Source organism: Protopterus annectens, chromosome 2.part2 (genome assembly GCF_019279795.1).
Source record: "Protopterus annectens isolate FY-2018-M chromosome 2.part2, PAN1.0, whole genome shotgun sequence".
NCBI lineage: Eukaryota > Metazoa > Chordata > Ceratodontiformes > Protopteridae > Protopterus > Protopterus annectens.
The window spans coordinates 533,454,096-533,476,132 of record NC_056730.1 but is presented as its reverse complement, the minus strand read 5'-3'; the positions used below and the strand labels follow the sequence as shown (position 1 = coordinate 533,476,132).

The 22,037-nt window shown below is 45.8% G+C and overlaps 1 protein-coding gene across 1 annotated transcript in view; it reads left to right on the top strand.

The window, feature by feature from the left end:
• METTL6 (methyltransferase 6, methylcytidine) overlaps positions 1-22,037 on the top strand; it is a 268,716-nt gene that overhangs the window by 82,051 nt on the left and 164,628 nt on the right. The window contains exon 4 of the mRNA XM_044064004.1: positions 973-1,114. Within this exon, the coding sequence (XP_043919939.1) occupies positions 973-1,114 (142 nt within the window). The remainder of the gene's footprint in view (positions 1-972; positions 1,115-22,037) is intronic.

Sequence of the window (22,037 nt, the reverse complement as noted above, 5' to 3'; positions counted from 1 at the left end):
TACATCTGTATAAAATCTAAACCTTCTTGTGGAAAAGGATCACAGGCTATACCCTAAAACAGCTGTCTTGATAAGCGGTATGGGTAAGAAAGACTAACTATAGTAGACTGTAGAGGATGGTTACTTCATCGTTTTGATTGACCATCCTGGCTCTTCTGTTTCACTTTCAAAGCTGCTTAGAATAGTTCAAGGAAAAGACTACAATAACATTTTAGAGGAGACATCTCTGTGGAGCAAGCTTTAACACCTACATGTATTTAATAGAAAAAGGGTAATCTGTCAGTATATTCAGATGTTTTGTTCTTACTAGGTTTGTGTATTCTGTGATGTACCTGATGCAGGTAAGCTGCCTTCTTCTTGACTAGTTAGTATTTCCACCCAAACACCACATTGCATCCATTGCCATCTAACACTGCTGCTGGAGGAGAGATTGTTTTGCCTGTGCAGTCTTACTACATCCTGGATGTTATCTGGTGTCGAACATCCGTTAACAACCTTTATTTTTTGTTTATTTTGCTTTTGTTTACCAAGTTTGTCGCCGTGGGTTTAGTCAAAAACCTCTCTTCAGTGGAGGCATGGAGAGAAAATCTCCCAACATACATTATAAACATTTTTAAACAGACATTCAGTAATGTACATAAACAAACCTTAAGTAACATGCATTAACAACTGCCTATTAATTTACTAATTATATTAGTCGTATGAAATAAAGGCAACTATTACAGTATACAAGATACTTAATAGATGTTGATCATAGGGCATTTGAAAAGGTGTATTGATGTGTTGGTCATATAGATAATAGATCATGTGATTAGTGCTTAGAGGTTCAAAGAAATCAAAGTGATTGCTGGCATCATAAGTAGACCTCTGAGTATGGTATCAGTTTGGCAGCCTTTTACAATAAATAGGCAAGCTGTGTGCAACAAACTCACTTTTTTACCAGTTTTGTTTGATCATGTGTGCTTTCTGCAGGTTTTGAAGCCAGGAGGATCTGTCTTGTTCCGGGATTATGGTCTCTATGACCACACAATGATCAGATTTAAATCAGGTCACAAACTGAGGGAGAATTTTTATGTTAGACAGGATGGGACAAGATCATTCTTCTTTTCAGAAGGTAAGGTACTTGAGTCATTTGGAATGGAATCTGTTTAGATTGATATGAGGCTTTGCAGGATACCATAAAAAGTAGAAAAAAATGCTGTCTTTGCTAACATGTGATTCATGGTTTGTTCTTGTGATTACAATTTTTGTGCTTTGATAGACTTTTCAAATGACACGGGTAATAGAGGACTTGCTGATGAAATGTTATAAATACCCAAAATAACTTTTTTTTTCAAAATGGCATATGAGTTTGTTTAGGAAAACATTGTAGTGTTACTTAAGTTGTTAGCATTTTCTGTGCTAGCTGTAACATAGGATGGATTTAGTTGAACTTTAGATGTTAATCATATTTGATCACTGCTGCAGTATCTGTCGCTATATATGAGTCATATCCTGCAAGCATATAACAGCTGACCAGCTTCCAAAGCTTTGGAGCATTTTCCACATGTTCAAACCTTCAGTCACCTCTAGTTGAGCTGACTTAAAAGACAGGTTTGGGCGCCAAGCCCTTCTGAGCCTTTCTGCCACTGAAGAGAACACTCGTCTGTTGGCTTCTGAGGATTGATGATCGGTTTTTGCTGTTCTTTTGCTAGGCAGGGTAAGTTCCCTTTGAGAAAAATCTTCCACATTTAAAAAAATGTTCTTTTATTGTACTTTCCTGTTTAGGAAAGTTATTTTTAAGCTAGGACTTTGTGTTTTAATGGACTGTAACAATACTTAACTGTACTTTTAAATAGGAAAGCACTTTTCCTGGCAGTTTAAAAGTTGTTTGAAGTAAATTAAAACCTTTTCTGTGGAGAAATTATGTTCATTTTTGTTTTGGGAGCTGACATAGTGTTAAAAAGTGATTTTACTGTGTTTTTGTGTGAAAAATTGACACTTAAGGATTTTAATTTTTACTGGCTAATTGTTGCTCGTTTTCCCTAGAAAATAGGCACCATTTTCTGCTTGACCATGGAGCAAACTACCAGTCCCACAATCAGTAAAAGAAAAAGTTAAGCAAACAGCCTTTTCCACCACAGCAGGCTAGCAGTTTGCGTTAGCTACAGGTGGGTAACTACTGTTGCCATAAATTGTTCCTGAGACCACTCATCTCTTACCCTGGGTCCTTCCGGTGTAGCACCTACAGTCACTGTGAACTGGGTATTAGCCACATCCTCTGTTACTTTTGGAGTCTCCTCAATGGACAAGATAGAGCTGCTCTCGTCAGCCCTGGGAGAGAGATCAAGAAGACTTCCCTGTTTGGTCAGAATGTTGTGTCTATCCCTGGGGAAATTACTGCTGCCATTAATAATACTGTTGGTCCCGTTTTTCGTGTCAAAAGGACACCGAAAAATAAAATAAATAACTGTTGTTTGTCTTTTCGGCTTTTTCCTGGTAAGGGGTCGCCACAGCGGAACTCCGGTCCGCTAATGATTGGCAGTAGATTTTTACAAAACACCAAGGTGCAGGCTCGACGCCCAACCTTCAACGAAGGCACGCCCATTTACGCACGCATGTCTTTAAATAAAATAAATAACTAATAACCTAAATTTCCTTTGACAGGATTAGTTTAATGGGTCTGGCTCATAGTTTAATCCAGGCTATTGATCCTTTTTATAAGGTGGTTTCCAGTAAAAGAAAGAGGGATACCTCCTTTTCTTGAAGAGAGTCCAGGTTTTGAATCTGGGCAGGAAGATGAAGGTACAGATGTAGGGGTTTCTCCTCAGTTTTCTGATTCAGAGTCAGAGGAGAGCTCAGATGTTCATTGTGTTTCACTGTTGCAGTCATTACTCTTGGGTTATCCTGCTGGCAGGCTACCTGCAGTCGGCCTGAATTCCAAAGTCCTGGTCCGGCGTTGGTTGCTGTTGCCGCTCAGTTTCTGATTCTCACTGTGGGGTTTCTGTTTCTCTGAGACTATTGCTAGATTATGTCAGTATTTTCAGCGGGGGAAACACTGAGGTTTCCCAGTCCCTCAGAAAATGCTGTGAGCTGTTAGAGAAGGGTTTTCCAGAACCTTCACAAATTCCTTAATTCTGTTAGCTTTGGTGGATGTGCATGCCACTGTCTGCAGTTGTCCTGATTGTCAGCCTGCTGCCCCTAAAAAGGCAGATATAATGTGTAAAGTTCCCAAACCTGACCCAGCAGCTATAGCTTTAGTTAATCTTACTGCTGCTGAACTGTTAGTTAATTCCGATTCTAATCTTTCTGACAAGGATGGGGAAGATTATTGATATGTATGGGGAAAGTGCATGTTTCTGCAACTTTGATTTTTCAGAATTTTGAATTGTCAGGCTCGTGATGAAGTTTATTCTGACTAATTTTGAAAGTGTAAGTAACATTTTGTCTGCAGTTTCTTCTTGTGAGGGAAAATCTGCTTTAGATATTATAATTTTTTCAGTTATACAAGTCACAGCTCATTGTTTACAGGGTATGTGTATGACTCAGTTGATACGTCTTTCAGGGGTATGGCCAGTGGTACTGTTTTGAGGATGTTTTCTTGGCTGCATTTTCAGGACTTCCCAGATGATGTGAAAAATGAAATTTTAGATTTTCCTTTGGATAGAGATTTAGTTTAGTTTTTTTTTTTTTTTTCCCTGCTGCAGAGGTTATCAAAAAGTGTGATGATAGGGGTAAGTTAATATAGGGAATCTCTAAGATTTTTACTTCGCCTTTGCCAGCTTTTCAAAGGCATTCTCTATTTCATTATCCAGTTTTGGCAACAATAAAATGAATAGTCTCAGCAAAATGCGGTTAACAGAAGTTTAGGAAGAAATGGCAGGGAGTTTCCAAAAAGAATTCAGTAACCCCCCCCTCCCCAAAACCAAGGACCGTTTCCCAAGTTAGAATGACTATTTAAGGGACCTTGTCCCACCCACCCCACCCCACCCTGGCAGTCCCTTTTTCCTTCTAGAAGGTCGGAGTCTCCACTTTTCTCCTTAGCAATAGATTGTTTCTGACAAATGGGTTCTGAAGATCATTCATCATGGTTACAGATGGCAGTGGAAAGAAATCCTTCTTTCCAGGGGACTAATTCCTCATCCAGCAGACGATATGTCTTTGTATCCTCGTGCCATTCAACACATGCTATCACAGGGAATGATAGAACCAGTTCTTCCTTCTCAGGTTAGGAAACATTTTTATTCAAGAATGTTTAGTACCAAAGAAGGAAAATGCTTGGAGACAAGTTTTGGATCTTTGCACCCTAAATGCGTATGTGATAGTGCCCAAGTTCAAAATGCTGTCACTTCACAGCCTGTTACCTCTTCTTCATAGGTTCATAGGTAAGTACTAGGCTATCTGCCCAAGGGCATTTATAAGCCTAGCCAGAATGTGTTGGCTTTCGCCACACCCTTTGATTAGTTCCCTGTGCCTCTGTCCAGCAGAGCCATCAGTTCCCTGTGCCACTGTCCAGCAGAGCCATTAGTTCCCTGTGCCACTGTCCAGCAGAGCCAGTGCAGTGATCCCCGGGGTAAATTTTCTGTTTCCCATCCACCCGTCAAGGTTTCTCTTGAAGAGTGTTAGTGAGGGGCTCTGCCTGATGTATACTGGATTCCTGTTCCAAAGCATGGGGAGTCTCTGGGATAGAAATCTATCCCTCCAGCATGTCCTATTTATCGTTGTGGTGAGGTTTATATCTCTAGAGCGTGTGGCTCTCTGGGATTTGTTTTTTTAGGTGGAGCATGTCCATCAATTCTGGGTTGGACATGGCCTTGTATGTCAGGCAGAGATCACCTCTGAGTAAGCGGTATGCAACTGAGTACAGCTGGAGTTTCTTGAGTCAGGCTGCATAGGGCATCTGTTTGAGGCCAGTAATCCTCTTGGTGAGGTACTTTTGTGGCCTTTCCAGCTGTTGCAGGTGTCTTGTAAGGTACATCCCAAATGGGGCATTGTATTCTATGATGGGTCGAATGAGTAATGAGTAGAGAGGCACAATAACCTCTTTTGTTCTAGATGCAAACCCTTTTGTGATTAGGTGGGCCACATAGAAGGATTTTCTAGCCACCTTGGCAATATGATTAGCAAAGGAGAGATTACTATCTACTTCGGTCCCCAGATCCCTTATTACATTTTCTGTATTTAGGGGACTACCACCTATGTGGTAGTTTGCGGGTATTTTGTTTTTCCAAAAGGGGATGACTATGCACTTTTTGGCATTTAGCTTGAGGCCATGATTTTGACACCAGGTATCCGTCTCAGTGAGACCCATCTGAAGGGTGTCTGTATCAGCCAGAGAATCAGTTATGGCCCCTAGTTTGCAGTCGTCTATGAACTTGGTAAGCCATAGTCCTCCTATGCTTGCCTGGACCTCTGAGAAGTATATACCGAACAGGAGGGGTCCTAGGACTGAGCACTGGGGGACGCCACCTGTAACCGGTTTAGAGTCGGACGTAGAGCCTGCAACTCTCACCATGTGGGTTCTATCCATGAGCCAGTTGGCAACCTATCTCGTGACGTAGGGGTTTATGTTCAAGCTGGTGAGCTTGTCTATAATACTAGAATGGGAAATGGTGTCGAAAGCCTTTGCGAGGTCTAGGTAGGCTGTGTGGACCTCCTTTCCCAATGCCTTGGTAACCGTCTCAAAGAAGTCCACCAGGTTTAGGAGGCATGATCTGCCCTTAACAAAACCAAACTGGGTAGGGTCCAAGGTTTGGAGGTTCACAATGTCTCTGTTAATGAGTTCCATGATGATGCGTTCCATAGCCTTGCAGACCAGGCTAGTCAGGCTTATAAGGGCGATAGTTCCCGGTGTCTGTTGTGGCTCCACCTTTGTGGAGCGGGATAACTGTTGCTGTGCGCCACTCTGTGGGTACGTAGCCTGTAGAGAGGCTGAGTTTGAACAGTGTGTTTAGGTGAGGGGTTAGTTCATTTTGGAGCTCTTGTTAGACACAGCCTGGGATCCCGTCCGGTCCCATTGAAGCTGTGTTTTTGGCTTTGGATAGGGCTGTTTTAACCTGTGCATCAGTGATTGACGGGGCCCTACATTTTTCTGGTATGCTTATGGGCCCTTTAGGGGGTGAGAGGGGGGTGAAGTGTGCACTAAACCTGTCTGCCAGAATGTTTGCAATATCAGTTGGTTCAGTGTATTTTGTGCCATTCTGCACTAACTCAGAGCAGATCTGAGAGTTTCCACTTAGGTTCTTGACATAGCTAAAGAATGCTTTGTGCTTATCTTTGGAGTCATTGGCAATTTTTCTTTCGAAACTAGCCTTGGATGATTTAATGAGGGATCGTAGTTTCTTGCTGATACTGATCAGGGATGTCTTTCCTTCTTGGGAATTTACTCTCTTCTGTACTTGTTTCCTCCTTTTGTTGTATAGCTTGTTTATGGCAGGGGTCCACCAGACTGTTTTCCTTTTCTTGGAGGAGTGAGTCTTGGTTTTACTTGGGATAGCATGATCCATGCATTCCCGCAGATGCTCATAATAGAGTGCCTTTGTAAAGGTTTCAGCAGCTTGGACAGCATTGTCCTTTAGCATGGGGGCTGTGAACCTTTCCACCTCGGTCTTAAGTAATGTGAAGTTTGCTTTTGAAAAGTTTTTCATGGTGGTTTCCTTAATTGGTTTCCTGGTAACACAAGATTTAAATGATGCTTATCACATCCCTAGTCATCTAGACTTAAAGCATTATTTAAGTTTCTGTGTTTGGACTATCCGCTGCACCAAGAGTGTTCAGCAAATGTCTAGCTCCAGTTATAGCTCAATGCAAGTTACAGAGTATCCACCGTGTTTTTTTTTTTTTTTTTTTTTTCCATATTCAGATGACTTGCTTATCGTTACAGAGTCTTTTTCAAAATGTCAGAAATCTTTCCCTGTCTCTCTCTTGGGTGACAAGTTCTTTTTACACAAGCCTGGATTTCAAGAGAACATTTAAAATGTTTTTCTGACTCTTTCACACAGGATTGTGTTCTTGTGTTGTTAGCTAGCCACATTTTTTTTTAATTCGTTTTCTTTCAGAAACAGTGCTAGGTGCTAGCTTTAATATGACTTTCCATAAAGAGGATGGAAGGTCCCACATGTAAGTCAGTCCTATACTAAAATAATGCCCATAGTATTGAAATTACATATGCTAGCAAACTGTTCATGTTCTGTAGAATATCATGTAAAATAGTTCCTGAATTAGTTAGTAAAATTGTGTGTTTGCACTAAAAATAAACGGAGTCACAAATGCTAAGATTTCTTAATGTGTATGACTACATTGATACAAAATAAAAAAATGAACATGAATGTGATACATTAATTCAAAGAACAATCTATCTGATGTTATCCATATCATTATTCATCACTGTAGGATCTTGGTTTCGACACCTGAACCGAGCCGGCAGCATTCACATAGACAGAGCCAAGGCTCAAGCTCCTCCATCTCCCGTAATCCCCTGCTGCCCTCTAAACCCCTAGATCTCGTTTGCCTCTGTTTGATACGGGCACGATCTTTGGTTCTTGCTCCAGATAAGGGATTGGTTTCAGTTTTTTAGCCTTATTTTAGCTTAGTTTAGTGAATTTAACTCTTTTCAGGTTGTTTTTTTAACTTATATTGTTTAGGGGCTCCGCACCTGGAGGCTGAATGCGACATTTGTGCTGGATGCAACCCCAGGGCCTTGGCGGAACACGCAATAAACTTCTATTGAAAGGTATGGCTCAGGGGGACCTTTTGTTTCCCTTCAAAGGCTTCCTCTTCATATCCTAAGAGGAAGACTCCTTCTTTGCCTTCTGTGCTTTCTAAAAAATGCGACTGTCAGATCCTAGATCCCCAGATCTGCCTTCAATCTGGACCATCTCAGATCTGAGTTCTTCAGATACAAGATCTGTGGAGTCTTCTGGATCCAAGGCCTGTTCGGATTGGAAGCTCTCAGATCTGGCCAAGGTCAAGCCAGTCCCTTGGATCCGACCAGTTTGTCAGATCTGATAGCTACTTCTGCTCGGCCATCGGATCTGACAGGCTTGTCAGATCCAACAATAAATATTGAAGAGACCGCTTCACCTTCTACCTCCAGATATTTGTTCATCTCGGCTCCTAGGCCTCAACACCGGCATAGGTTCTTAGGGTCTCCGGCTAAGTCTACCCTCGCCTCCTCCTCATCCAGATCGTCCAAGAGTCTGTTGCCTTATGACAGGGGTTTGGAACCTCAGGACCTGGACACCTGCCATCAGATACCTGCAAGGCTGAGTATTCCCCTTTTCTTGACCCTGTCCGGGTCCCTGCCCTGCTCTGTTCCACCACCATCAGACCAGAGTGAGCCCTGTGCCGGAGTGGTCGGCGCCAGCTCCAATGGGGGCAGGATCTGATCTGGTCTTTTCGGACTGGTCTCTGCCCCTTGGGGCCTCTGGCCTCGATAGCTCCGGACGGGTATCATCCAGGGATTGTGGTGCTATATTGGGACATGTTCCTCCTCTCCGAGGGACTTTGCCCTCTGAGGTTGGGGGAGGGACCACTTCCAGCCCATTGGCTTTCCGAGTGGTAGAGAAGACCTTCTACAGGACCAGAGATGTTCTTCGTGCATACAGCTGCAGTCATAACAGATGGGTTCTCCTGCCGTCAGGCGGGTCCTCGGTTGGCCGAATTCCAAAGTCTAGGTCCGGCGTCGGTTGTCGTCGCTTTCTTTTCTGACGTCAGTGCAACATTGGTACATAAGACACAGCCGACGCCATTTTCTTCAGTATTTCTTGCCGCGCAGTGCCCGAAGCAGAAGCAGTTCGCAAGTGCCGGTCGGCCAGCTCCTGAAATTACGAAAATTTGGAAACCGAAGTTTTTAAAGCTAAGTACCCCGTTGGGGAAACTTTTCTTGCCTCAGACCGATGTCAGACAAAGTTAACAATTGTATTTCTTGTGGGAAGCAAATACCGCATAAGGATTTCCATTCCCTCTGTATACCTTGTTTAGGCCCAGAACACGATGTCTCGGGCTGTCGCTTTTGTGCTACTTTCAATAAACGCACTATTAAGCGTCGGGCGGAGTTCGCCCAGCACTTTTTTGGTAAAGCTTTTAATTATAAAATGTCGTTGGAGACTCCGACTACTGTTTTGTCCAAAAAACGCAAGGACAAAGACCGACACGCGAGGTCCGCGGTCTCCACTGACACCACGCCAAAACCGGCTACACGTGGTCTGGTTCTCAGCAAGGTGCCTACGCAGCCCCTGACTACCGACGACACTTCTCTGGCGGTGTCTTCTGTAACCGAGACCGCAGGTTCCTCGGCCCATACCCTGACTACAGCTACCGAAGCCACTGTGAGTGTTGAGCCTCTTAATGTGGACAGGTCCACTTCCACCCATGGTGTCTTCAGACCTTCATCTTCCTTTTCCATAAAGGCCTTTACTAAGTCTAAATCAGCCATGCATTCCAAGAGGCCTGTTGCACAGGGCCCATCTCCAGGCCCCATGCCTAAAAAGCAGATGCTCAAAATGGCTGAGGATTTAGGGGTTCCCAACCCCCTCCGGACAAGAGACCCAGAGTGGAGGAAGATTCTCCCTCTTCTGACCAGGGCTCCATTATTTCAGAACATTCTGATGAAGAGGAACACTTGTACTCCCCTTTTGAAGATTCTGATGCAGAGTAGTCCATTCCTTCTCTATCCCCCCCCCCCAGAGGATTTTTCTTTCGGGGAAACCTTGCATACCTTGAGGGAACACTTCCATTGGGAAGGCCAAGATTTTTCAGATTCCAAGAAAAGGCTTAGGGAATTTCTTTTGCTACCTCAGCACAGACCTCTGACGATACCTCCTGTCTTGGACATACTTGATTATGTTTACTCGGAGGCTTGCCTTAATCCGGATTCCCTGCCTCCTGCCCCAGTCAAGCCTGATAGGTACTACAGAGTTCCTAACTCACACCAATTTCTTTACAAAAGCCATAATGCTGACCCTGAAACCATTTCTCAAGGCCCCAAGGGAATGAAGGCCTCTACTGCTAAGAATCCATTACCTTCCGAGAGAGAGTCTAGATCCTTAGAAAGGTGGGGAAAAAAGGTATATACCTCTGCCACCCTAGCCATGAGGGCCTTAAATTGTCAGTTCCATATGCTTAAATATCAGCAGTTTCTGTTATCACAATTAAGGAATAAAATGTCGCAACCTGAACAACCAGATTTGAAGGAGTTGCAGGATATGATGCATAGTGCAGAACAAGTGGGTAAACATACCTTACAATGTGGCTATGATGCTCTAGAGGCCTCAAGTAGAGCTGCTGTTACAGGATCAGTCATTCGTAGACATGCCTGGCTTAGGGAACAAACCTTGCCTGATCATGTTAAAGCTAAACTACTAGATGCTCCTTTACAAAAGGATGTATTATTTGGTACTAATGCTGAGGAGATACTACGGAAAATGGAAGAAAAAGCTAAATCTATGCAAACTGTCAAAGCTTTTCTACAGGTACAACCACCACGTTTTAGCAGAAATTGGCCTTCAAAAAACTGGTCCTTTCCAGCCACGGACAAGCCCCAAAGAGGTAGATACAGACGCACAAGGGGCAGAGGACAATCTCAAGGATCATATAGAGGTAGACAATGGCAATCTCCAGCACCAAGAGGTGGTAAGACAGTGAACAACAATACAGGAAACAAACCCAATGACTTTCCCCTTTGCATGCCAAGCAAGGCTCAGGTGGCAGCACCCTTGGGAGGAAAGCTGGCTTTATTTTCAAAAAATTGGCATATTGTCACAAAAGACAAATGGATCCTGGACATTATAAACAGAGGCTACAGATTTCATTTTCACACTCTTCCAAAAATGAGAGGCATGCCGAACCTGCCACACAATCAAAGGGCAGAGGCTCAAATACAAATTTCAAAGCTCATGGACATGAAAGCTATTCAAGAGGTACCTACTCACGAACAAGGTCAAGGTTTTTATTCCAGACAATTCCTGGTAGCAAGGAAGGGAACCGATTGGAGACCCATTTTAGACTCCATCCTAAACACATTTCTACTCGTACCAAAATTCAAGATGCTCACCTTACAGCAGCTTCTTCCCATGCTGGGCAAGGAGTCTTGGCTGGTAACATTGGACCTCAAGGAGGCATACCTGCATGTCCCAGTCAGACAAAGCTGCAGAAGATACCTCAGATTTCTTGCAGGTTCAATCCACTATCAATTCTCTGCATTGCCCTTTGGCTTATCTTCTGCGCCCAGAGTATTCATGAAATGCCTGGCATCAGTAATTGCCTACTGCAGACTTCAAGGGATACAAATTTACCCTTATTTGGATGATTGCCTGATCCAAGCGGACAGCAAACACATACTTCTGGAACATCTGGCTTATGTAACATGGTTATTGAATTCTCTGGGATACACAGTCAACAAAGAGAAATCCAGGCTAACACCATCTCAGAAAATAATTTTCCTGGGTGCCAACTTGGACACAAACACCCAGATGGCCTATCTTATGCCAGAAAAACAGGGGCAACTAACTCAGTACTTCAAGATGCTAGCAAATTGTACCAGGCTAACTGCAAGGAAAATCCTGCAGGCTCTGGGCTTCATGGCATCTTGCATTCTTCTAATCCCATGTGCAAAGTTGCATATGAGAAAACTTCAATGGTACCTAAAAAACCTATGGTCTCAACACAGCCACAGTTTGGAAACAATAATACCACTAATTCCATGTTTGCAAAAGGAATTTCTATGGTGGGCCCAAGCATGCCAGACAAACACAGGTCTACCATTCTGCAAGCCTCAAGCAAATCAAATCATCACAACAGACGCCTCAGAGTACGCCTGGGGGGGCACACATGACAGACAGGTGCATTCAGGGCAAATGGTCCCAAAAGGAAAAGCACCTTCACATCAATCAAAAGGAAATGCTAGCAGTGATAAATGCAATTACAGCTTTCAAGGACCTCCTGTATCCAGGGCAATTATTGATAAGAACAGACAACACCACAGTAAAGTGGTACATAAACAAACAAGGAGGAACACATTCATACCCCCTGTGCAGGCTGGCCATGTCACTTTGGAACATGGCTCTGGAATGGCAAATCGAGCTTCAAGCACAGTACCTGCCAGGTTTGGAAAACACGCTGACAGACAATCTAAGCAGAAATATGACAGACCCGCATGAATGGAAGTTGCATCCTCAAGTGTTTACAAAGATAATCCAAGCATGGGGAAGGCCAGACATAGATCTCTTTGCCTCCCACAGGAATCATCAATTGACAAAATTCTGCTCAAGGACATTTCATCCAAAGGCCTGGAGAGTGGGCGCCCTTTCTTTCAGTTGGGCAGCACGGACAGTTTACGCCTTCCCACCTTTGCCTCTACTGCCCAAGGTGCTCTTGAAAGCAAGAGCAGACAGACCAAAGATGATACTGATTGCTCCAGACTGGCCAAGACAACACTGGTACCCACTCCTGAGGAGCTTAACACATTCTCCTCCCTGGACCCTACCTCTAATGCCTCTTCTCCTGACTCAGCACAGCTACAAAACTCTTCACAGTCAGCTGAAAACACTCAATCTGGCTGCATGGAAAATTCCTTAACACCACAACAGACCCTGCTCTCCAAGGAGGTGCAGGATGTCATTTTGGAGGCCAGAAGGCCATCTACTAGAAAAGCTTACTCCGCAAAATGGAAACAGTTTTGCGCTTGGAATGAGAAAAAGGGACAGGATCCTAGAAAACTGAATTTGCCTCAGATATTACAGTATCTAGCTGAGCTGTTGAACAGTGGACTTTCTTTTTCCTCCATCAAAATCCATGCCTCAGCCATTTCTGCAGAATACAACACTGATCCACCCTTATTCTCTCACCCACTCTTAAGGCAGTTCCTCAGAGGGGCTAAGAATATAAGACCGCCAAGGAAACAACCAATACCAGCCTGGGATCTTAATTACATTCTAGAAAAATTAACATTGCCTCCCTTTGAACCAGCTGCCTCAACAGATTTGCAATATTTGTCCTGGAAGACAGCTTTCCTTCTGGCTATTACCTCAGCTCGTAGGGTCTCGGAACTACAAGCCCTCATGGCTGTGCAGCCCTTTCTCATCTTCCATCAGGACAGGGTTTCCTACGAACCAACCCGTCATTTATGCCTAAGGTAGTATCCAGGGTAGCTTTAAATCAGGCCATACACTTACCTACCTTTTACCCCAATCCTCAAAACAAAGGGGAAAGGCTGCTACATTCCTTAGACATCCATAGACAGCTACGTTACTATTTGGACAGAACAAAGCCTTTCAGGAAATCAGAACAACTCTTTGTGTCCTATGCTGTAGGAGCTCAAGGGAAGCCAATTTCCAAACAGACAATTTCAAAATGGATAGGCCACTGCATACGGTTTTGTTACTCCTTTCATGGTAAATCTGTACCTGCAGGCATCAGATCCCACTCCACAAGGGCCACAGCTACCTCTGCAGCCTTCCTCAGAGGAGTCCCTACCAAAGATATTTTGGAGGCAGCCACTTGGAGTTCTGTGCATACCTTCACTAAACACTACCACCTACCTTTATACTCCAAAACTAGAGCAGGCTTTGCCACTGCTGTGTTGCAGGGCATTCTGGCTCCCCCCAGTTCCACTTAGTGCCTACCACCCTGTGCGTAGCTTTGGGATTCTACCCATCTGTTATGACTGCAGCTGTATGCATGAAGAACATAGTACAGTTTTGTACCTACCATAAATGTAGATGTTCGAGTGCTAATACAGCTGCAGTCCAGGTTTCCCTCCCTCCTTCCCCTCTGGGTACAGACCTAGTGGCTATCTCCTCATCTTACAACCTTATTGGGTCATCCTTCTATGGTGTATTTGCTTGCAACTACTGATTTTTGATTATATTGCATTGCTTGATTATATAATATATATATATATATATATATATATATATATATATATATATATATATATATATATATATATATATAATATATATATATATATATATATATCTTGCCTTCCTTCTGGGGGCACCTGACATCTGGGGCAAGAAAGACTGAAGAAAATGACGTCGGCTGTGTCTTGTGTACCCGTCGCACTGACGTCAGAAAAGAAAGCGACGACAACCGATGCCGGACCTAGACTTTGGAATTCGGCCGACCGAGGACCCGCCTGACGGCAGGAGAACCCATCTGTTATGACTGCAGCTGTATTAGCACTCGAACATCTTCATTTATGGTAGGCACAAAACTGTACTTTTCATCTCCTGCCCCCGGGTCCATCTTTACCTCTCTGTACTTTGGGTGGTGAGGCCTCTCATCCTTTCAGGGTCATCCCTCCAATTTAAGCCTTCAGGGGGTTTCCTCCCCTCAAAGAGTCTCTGCATCTTCCGAGTCCTCCCTGGAACCCCCACTGAGGAGGTACCTCGTAAGAAAAAGTGCAAGAGGTGGTACTTGGACTCCCCTTCAGAGTCTGTCACTGAGGACATGAACCTCAATGAAGGAGACAGGGCTGCCAGCTCTCTACCCGACGATGTCTCCTTTGGGGACATCCTTGAGATTTTGAAGCAGAAGGGCGGATGGTTTTCCCAACCCCTGTCTTCGGAGGAATCCGTGTTTCTGAGGGGTTTTGGTATGGGCCCGTCTACTTCCTAGGTTTCTCCCCCTGCCATCGAGTTAGTAGATCTTATCACCAGTAGAGCTTGGAAGGAGCCCGACACTGTGGAGCCAGTTCCCAGATGAGCAGATAAATTCCTCAGCCCTCCTGTGGACCGCCCCTTCTAGAGCAAAGAAGTTCCAGTCGATGCCATTGTGGTTGCTGCTACCACTAAGAAGGAGCTGGCAGGGTAGAGCTCCATTGTCCATCCCCAAGCAGGGAGCCTCGGGCAATAGACCATCTTGGGAAGCGTGTGTATGCCTCAGCTACCTTTGGACTGAGGGCAGTTAATTACTTGGCACACATTACCCGCCTCCAAAGGGACTTGGTCAAAGAACTCTCCACTTCCCTTACAGAGTTATTGCCGGTGGGAGACTCCCAAGGTTTCTACTCTGACATCCCTCTGTGAGACTAATTTTCAATGCTGTGGAAGCTACCTCTCGAGCAGCAGGTACTGGCATAGCTATATGGCAGCATGCTTGGTTACTTTTATGCAGGTTTGCGGAACCCTTCAAAGCATCTTTTACCAACACCCCCTTTGATGGGTCCACCCTCTTTGGACCTTCTGTGAAGGACACTTTGATCCCTAGTGAGCAGGAAGAGAAGACTTTATCTGTGGTCGAGATCAAGCTTTCTACTCCTCAGAGGACCTTCCCCAAGACCCAGCAAGGTTCTAGGAAGATGTGGTTCTGGAAGTCACAATCTCCCTTCCAGGACGCTCCTGATGATTCCTCTTCCAGAGGCAGGGGGAGAGGTTTCAAAGGCTGACTCCACCCTAGAGGCATGGGGGTTCACAAAATCAGGGCTTCAGGGAACCCTTCTCTGAACAGCCCTCTCAGTGCTCCTGAGCCATTGCCTGACTGCTCTACCCTGGAGGCTGTTGGGGGTTGCATTTCCCTTCACCCACTAACCTGGACAAACATTACCTCCAATCACTTGGTGTTAAACATCATTTCCAGGGGTTATTTCATTCCCTTTTTGGAACCCCCTCCCATACAAGGATAACTCCCCGATGATCCACCCTGTCAGAGGGAGTTGGCCTTCAAGGAAGTTCAACAACTTCTCCCAAAAAAAAAAAAAGAGCCATTGAAGAGGTCCTAGCAGGACAAAGAGGATCCGGAACTTACTCTTGCTTCTTTTTAGTGCAAAAAAAGATGGGGGACCTGTGTCCTGTTTCAGATCTCAGCAAGCTCAGTCTATCAGTCAAAAAGTCCAAGTTCCGGATGGTCACTGTTCAGTCCATTCTGCCTCTCTCATGCAAAGATGACTGGAGGTGCTCCATGGATCTCCAGGTTGCCTACTGTCACATCAAGATAGACAGGTGTTCCAGGAGACATCTTTGCTTTTGGTTAGGAGCCAGTCATTACCAGTACAGAACCCTACCCTTCAGTCTCACCACAGCCCTCCAGGTGTTTACCAAATGCGTGGAAGTGGTAGCAGCTCACCTGCAGTTGCATGGATTTCAGGCTTTTCTATACCTCGACAGTTGGCTTCTCACAGCACCCTCAAGGCATCGACTGTCACAAGCAATCCGTTATGTTGTTCTACTTTTCAGTCAGTTGGTGATTACTGTCAGTCTTTCAAAATCAAACCTGGTTCCCACGCAACAGTTGAGTTCATAGGAGTCCAGCTAGACTCTGTCTCAGAGATTGCAGCATTGCCTCTATGCAGAGTTCAGTTGATTCTGGAGCAGGTCATGCAAGTCTTAGACCTTTTGCATCCCCTGGTTCACTTGATACTTTTGAACCCTAGAATCCATGTCACCAGCCATTCAGCTTGTTCCCCTAGCAAGGTATCATATGCAGGTTTTACAGTGGACCCTGGTGGTTCAGTGGTCTGATGTTAAGTTGTCTCTCTCACCTTCATTCTTGCTGGTTGGGTTCGGAGCCGATCTTCGGCTCCAACTCGGCCATTTTCTAAAGCTCGAGAGCTATTTACTGGCTCGAGGCCTCCCTATATCCCACAACACCTGGCGCTAGATCCCCAGATCTCGTTTGCCGCTTCAGCTACAAGGTTGCGCTTTACTGGCTCAGGTCGTATTCATCTTTTTGTCATAATTAGTTGTTAAATTTTAGTACATATTTCAAGCTTTTTTTTTTTTTGTTCTTAGTAGTGTAGTACTGTTAGATTAGTTGTAGTACCTGTGTTTTCTGCCTTTTAGGAAACTCGTTTTAATTAGAGAGTCCCCCCCCCCCATCTCCCTAAAGTAGGCCGTATAATTTAGAGGCTATCCCCTTCCCTTTTATAAACCTTTTTCCAGTAGGAAGTAGTGTTTAGCCTTTGTAGTTTAAAGATAATTTTCTTATTATTTTTGCTAGTATTGTTACTCTCTTTAAATTTTTGTGTGAAGGTGTAGGACTAGTGTGTGTGTGCTAGCATGTGTGTTTATTTACACTAGTCTAATATTATTCAGTTGGTATCCCTTTGTCTTTAGCATGTCAAAGGATACCAAGGTATCAGGGTTCAAGAAGTGTGACTCGTGCTGTCGGAAAATGTCTCTGACAGACGGTCACACTTCTTGTGTTTAGGCGCCCTACACCTGCAGGACTCTTGCTCGGTATGTCATGCCTTTAGTCCGAGAGTCCTGCAGGAGCGTAGGAACAAGTTGATTCTCAGGGGGTTACTTAAACCCGAGGGGTCTCCAGCGAAGTCTCAGCCAGCAAAAACCCCACCAAGCTGTCGGCTCCCAGTACGGAGCCGTCGCCAGGTGGAGCGTCTGCTTCCATTTCAGTTCCGGCCAGAACTGAAGTATCTAAATCTCACTCTGCTCCGACCTTGGTGTCGGAACCGTCAGGGAGCCGTAAGCGATCTAGGACGCGATCCCTAAAGTCGATTTGCTCGGCTCCGGGGTCGCCCTTACTACAATCTGAACGGAGCCATCGGTCCCACTCTTCTCGGTCCTCGAGGCTATCCGATCATGACTTGGAGAGAGTGGTTAGTACACTCCTCAAAGCGCAGGCCCTGGCTAAAATGTTAACTAGTCCTCCTCATCAGGCTGTGGCTGTTCCTGTTTCTGAAGTAGTTCCTCCTCTGACTCCTTCTGTCAGTTCGGAGCTGGAGTTTGTTGGGGCTCGGATCTTGGAAACGGCGCCGATACTTCCCCTTTCGGCTCTGTCATCTGCTCAGATTTCTTCAGTGGTTCTGTCCTTGGAGGGATCTGGGCACCGAGACTCCCTCGTCGGCTCTGAGGGGGTGAGGGGCATCGGACCCTTGTCCGACACCATTCTCCCTCTCGGAGCCTCGGCGCAGGTAAGCTCAGCTCCTACATCAGCCTCGGAGCCGTCACTTTCAGTGCCGGGGAGGATTCCTGTCTCTTTGGAGCGGGGCCCCTCTTCCCTGCTGGACAGGGGCGCCTTCGAGGTCATGAGGAGCGTGCCGACTTCCGAGTCAGCACCTCGATTAGCCCTTTCAGCTCCTCCCCCCAGGGTGCCTGCTTCGGTCTCTGCCCCTCCTGCAGACCCCAAGCGAGGGGATCAAACGCTCCAGGACACCCCACTGGGTGTATCTTCCTCTTCCGAGGCCTCCCCTGAGATTTCAGAGGAGCCCCCTTGTAAGAGGAAACATGTTGACTCCCCCGAGTCTGTCACGTCAGATACCGACTTGGAGTATTCGGAAGGATCCCCAAGATTCCCCTCTGAAGATGTCTCTTTCTCAGACATCCTTGAGATCCTTAGGCAGAGGGGGAACTGGACTGCCCTTAACCCTTCTGAGGATGAGTCGGTATTCCTGGACACGTTTGGTTCTCGCCCCTCCACCTCCTGGGTGTCTCCGCCTTTCGATCCATTGATGGAAGTAGTGGCTCGAAAGGCGTGGTCAGCCCCGGACACACTGGAACCAACCCCCCGCAGGCCCACTAAGTTTATTAAGGCCCCTCGAGATAAACAGTTTTTGATAAAGGGTGTCCCCATTGATGCCATGGTGGTAGCAGCGGCCACGAAAAAGGAGTTGGCTGACACTTCTGTACCAGTCCATCCCCCTAATAAAGAGTCTAGGACGATGGACAGATACGGGAAGCAGATGTTTTCTTCAGCGACCTTCTCCATGCGGTCGCTGAATTACTTGTGCCACTTCACCTGCCTCCAGAGGGATCCCCTCAAGGAGCTAAGAGATACCCTTCAAGATCCATCAGCTGCGGGGGCTCAAGACAAGATTAACTCCCAGCTGGCGACTCTTAATTCTATCGTCAACTCCTCCATGTGGCTCATTTCGTATGCGGCTGATGGGGCGAGTAGGGCCGCAGGCACAGGCGTGGCTTTGAGAAGACATGCCTGGGTGCGGTTATGTAAATTTGCTGATCCCTTCAAGGCGTCTTTCACCAATACCCCTTTTGATGGTTCGGCTCTGTTTGGACCTCAGGTGAAAGATACTCCTACCAGGTGTGAGCAGGAAGGCAAGACTCTCTCTGCCGTGGGAGTCCGTTTTTCCACTCCTTCTAGACCATACCCTAAAGGTCAGAAGAGTGGAAAGATCTGGTTCCGGAAAGCCCAGGAAGCCATGCCTGACCCACGTGGCAAGTTTCCCTCCAGAAGCAGAGGAGGGAACAACAATAGACACCGCCCGTGGGGCAGAGGGGGTCCGCAGAATCAGGGCAGCAGAGAATCTTTCTCTGACAAGCCCTTCCAGCACCCCTGAGGGGCTGCCCGGCTGTCCGCCTTCAGAGGCAGTCGGGGGAAGGTTGTCTCTGTACCCAGAAGCCTGGCGTCTCATCACACGAGACAGATGGGTACGGTCTATCATATCCGGAGGTTACAAAATCCCTTTTGTCCACACCCCTTTAAAATCAAACAATCCATCCCAGATGTTCCACCCGGAACATGCAGTACAAGAAATTTCGAAACTGCTAAAAAAATGGGCCATCCAACAAGTCCCAGCAGACCAGCAAGGATCCAGAATTTACTCAAAGTTCTTTTTGGTACCAAAAAAGACAGGGGACTGGAGACCCATTTTGGATTTCAGCAGGCTAAACAAGTCTGTTCAAAGAATAAAGTTCCGGATGGTCACGCTTCAGTCCATTCTACCCTTTTTGGGTCAGGACAATTGGATGTGCTCCATAGATCTTCAGGATGCATACTACCATATCAAAATGGACAGGTGTTCCAGAAGGTTTCTCCACTTCCGTCTGGGAGCCAGTCATTACCAGTTCAGAGCCCTGCCCTTTGGTCTCACCACAGCCCCCAGGGTGTTCACCAAATGCATGGCAGTGGTTACCGCTCACCTGAGACGGCAAGGATTCCAGGTGTTTCCATATCTAGACGACTGGCTCCTTACTGCTACCACCAGACATCAATTGCTGAGACCCAGGGACTATACCATCCAAACATGCTCCAACCTAGGTATCTCAATATATTTCGAAAAGTCTGCATTGTTACCTTGTCAGTCTTTAACCTTTATAGGCGCAAGATTAAATACGAAAGATCTGTCTACAAGACTTCCAATAGACAGAGTGGCAGACATTCGCCGACACGTACAGGTATTATTAGGATGCAGAAAGATTCAGGCCAGATTCGTCCTAAAAACCTTGGGTCTCATGGCAGCAGCGATCATATTAGTTCCCCTGGCTCATTTTCACATGATTCTCCAGTGGATGCTTTTCACCCAATGGTCCTTTCAACAACTTCCTATGTCTCACAAGATAATAATCACGCAGTCATGCAAAGACCACTTGGCTTGGTGGATGGTCTCTCCATCAGTACCCCAGGGCAGACCATTTGTCCTTCCTCCTCCAGTTGTCACAGTGACCACGGATGCCTCCCTGATCGGGTGGGGGGGCATTTTCAGGGCAGGACTGTCCAGGGCACCTGGCAACCCCACGAGTACCACCTGCATATAAATGTCTTGGAGATGAGGGCGGTGCTTTTAGCGTTGCAAACTCTTCAGAACTCTCTACCCACTGGGGCCATTGCAATTCACACAGACAATATGTCTGTAGTGTGGTACATCAACAAGCAGGGCGGAACCAAGTCCTATCCCTTATGTCGAGAAGCACTCAGACTATGGCAGTGGGCGATCTCCTCTCAATGGTTTCTGACAGCAATGCACATCCCTGGAAGTCCAACGTCATAGCGGACAAGCTAAGCAGAGCTATTCTCATGCCTCACGAGTGGTCTCTCAATCGGACAGTAGCGGACAAGATCTTCCGCAAATGGGATCAGCCTTGCTGCGACCTTTTCACAACTCCTCTTAACAGCAAGTGCGACAGTTTCTTCACTCTCTTCCCGGACACTCCCCCAGAGACGCTGTAGTTCACGATTGGTCCCAGGGACTTCTGTATGCATTCTCACCCTTTCCTCTAATTCCCAAACTAATTCAGAAAGCTACCGTGCTGGGTTGCAAGATGATCCTCATTGCCCCCTACTGGCCTCGACAAATCTGGTTTCCGTTCCTGCATCGTCACCTTCTAGAGCAGCCTTGGAATCTGGACCCAGTTCCGGACCTCCTGATCCATCAGTCGGGCAGGCTGCATCAATCTCTTCAGTCTCTCAATCTCACTGCTTGGTTGCTCCACTTCCAAACTTAGCCAGGCTTCCCAGTATTTCCCATTCTGTGCATGAGATTATCCTTTCTTCGCACAAACCTACAACTAGGAAGACTTATGCTAGTAAGTGGAAATGTTTCTCTTTCTGGGCAGAGGCTAGAAATATAGATCCTTTTACGGCCCCTGTCCATAACGTTCTAGACTTTTTAGCAGAACTTTTTCAAGCGGGCTCATCTTCTGCCACAATTAGAGTTCAATTAGCAGCAATCTCAAATTTCCATACGGGCCTGTCAGAAACCAGCATCATGTCTCATAAGCTTTACAAAGCTTTTCTTAAAGGAACAATTTTGCTCAGGCCTCCAGTGAGAGATCCCCCGCCTCCGTGGGACTTGAATTTGATCCTAGCTTCCTTGATACTGCCTCCTTTTGAACCGGCAGCTTCCTGTTCCTTGAAATTGCTTTTTTGGAAAACCCTCTTTTTGGTGGCCATTACTTCAGCGAGGAGAGTTTCTGAACTTCAAGCCTTATGTGTTCGTCCTCCTTACCTAATTTTTCATAAGGATAGAGTTTCACTCAGGACTAATCCTTCGTTCCTTCCTAAGGTCCCCTCCAAAAATAATTTGAATCAATCCATTGATCTACCAGTTTTTTTTCCAAATTATTCCAACAAAGCTGAACACAAATTACACCAGTTGGACGTTCATAGGCAATTGCATTTCTATTTGCATAGGACTGAGCAAATAAGGAAATCAGACCAACTCTTCCTGTCCTATGCGAAGGGTAAGCAGGGTCGACCAGTGTCTAAAGTAACCTTATCCAGGTGGTTGTCCTCTATTATTACCTTTATTTGTCAGTTGAGGAATAAAGAACTCCCTGCTAAACCTAAGGGCCACTCTACTAGGGCTTTAGCTACGTCGGTAGCCTTTCAAGAAAGACTACCAATGGAAGCCATTTGTGCAGCGG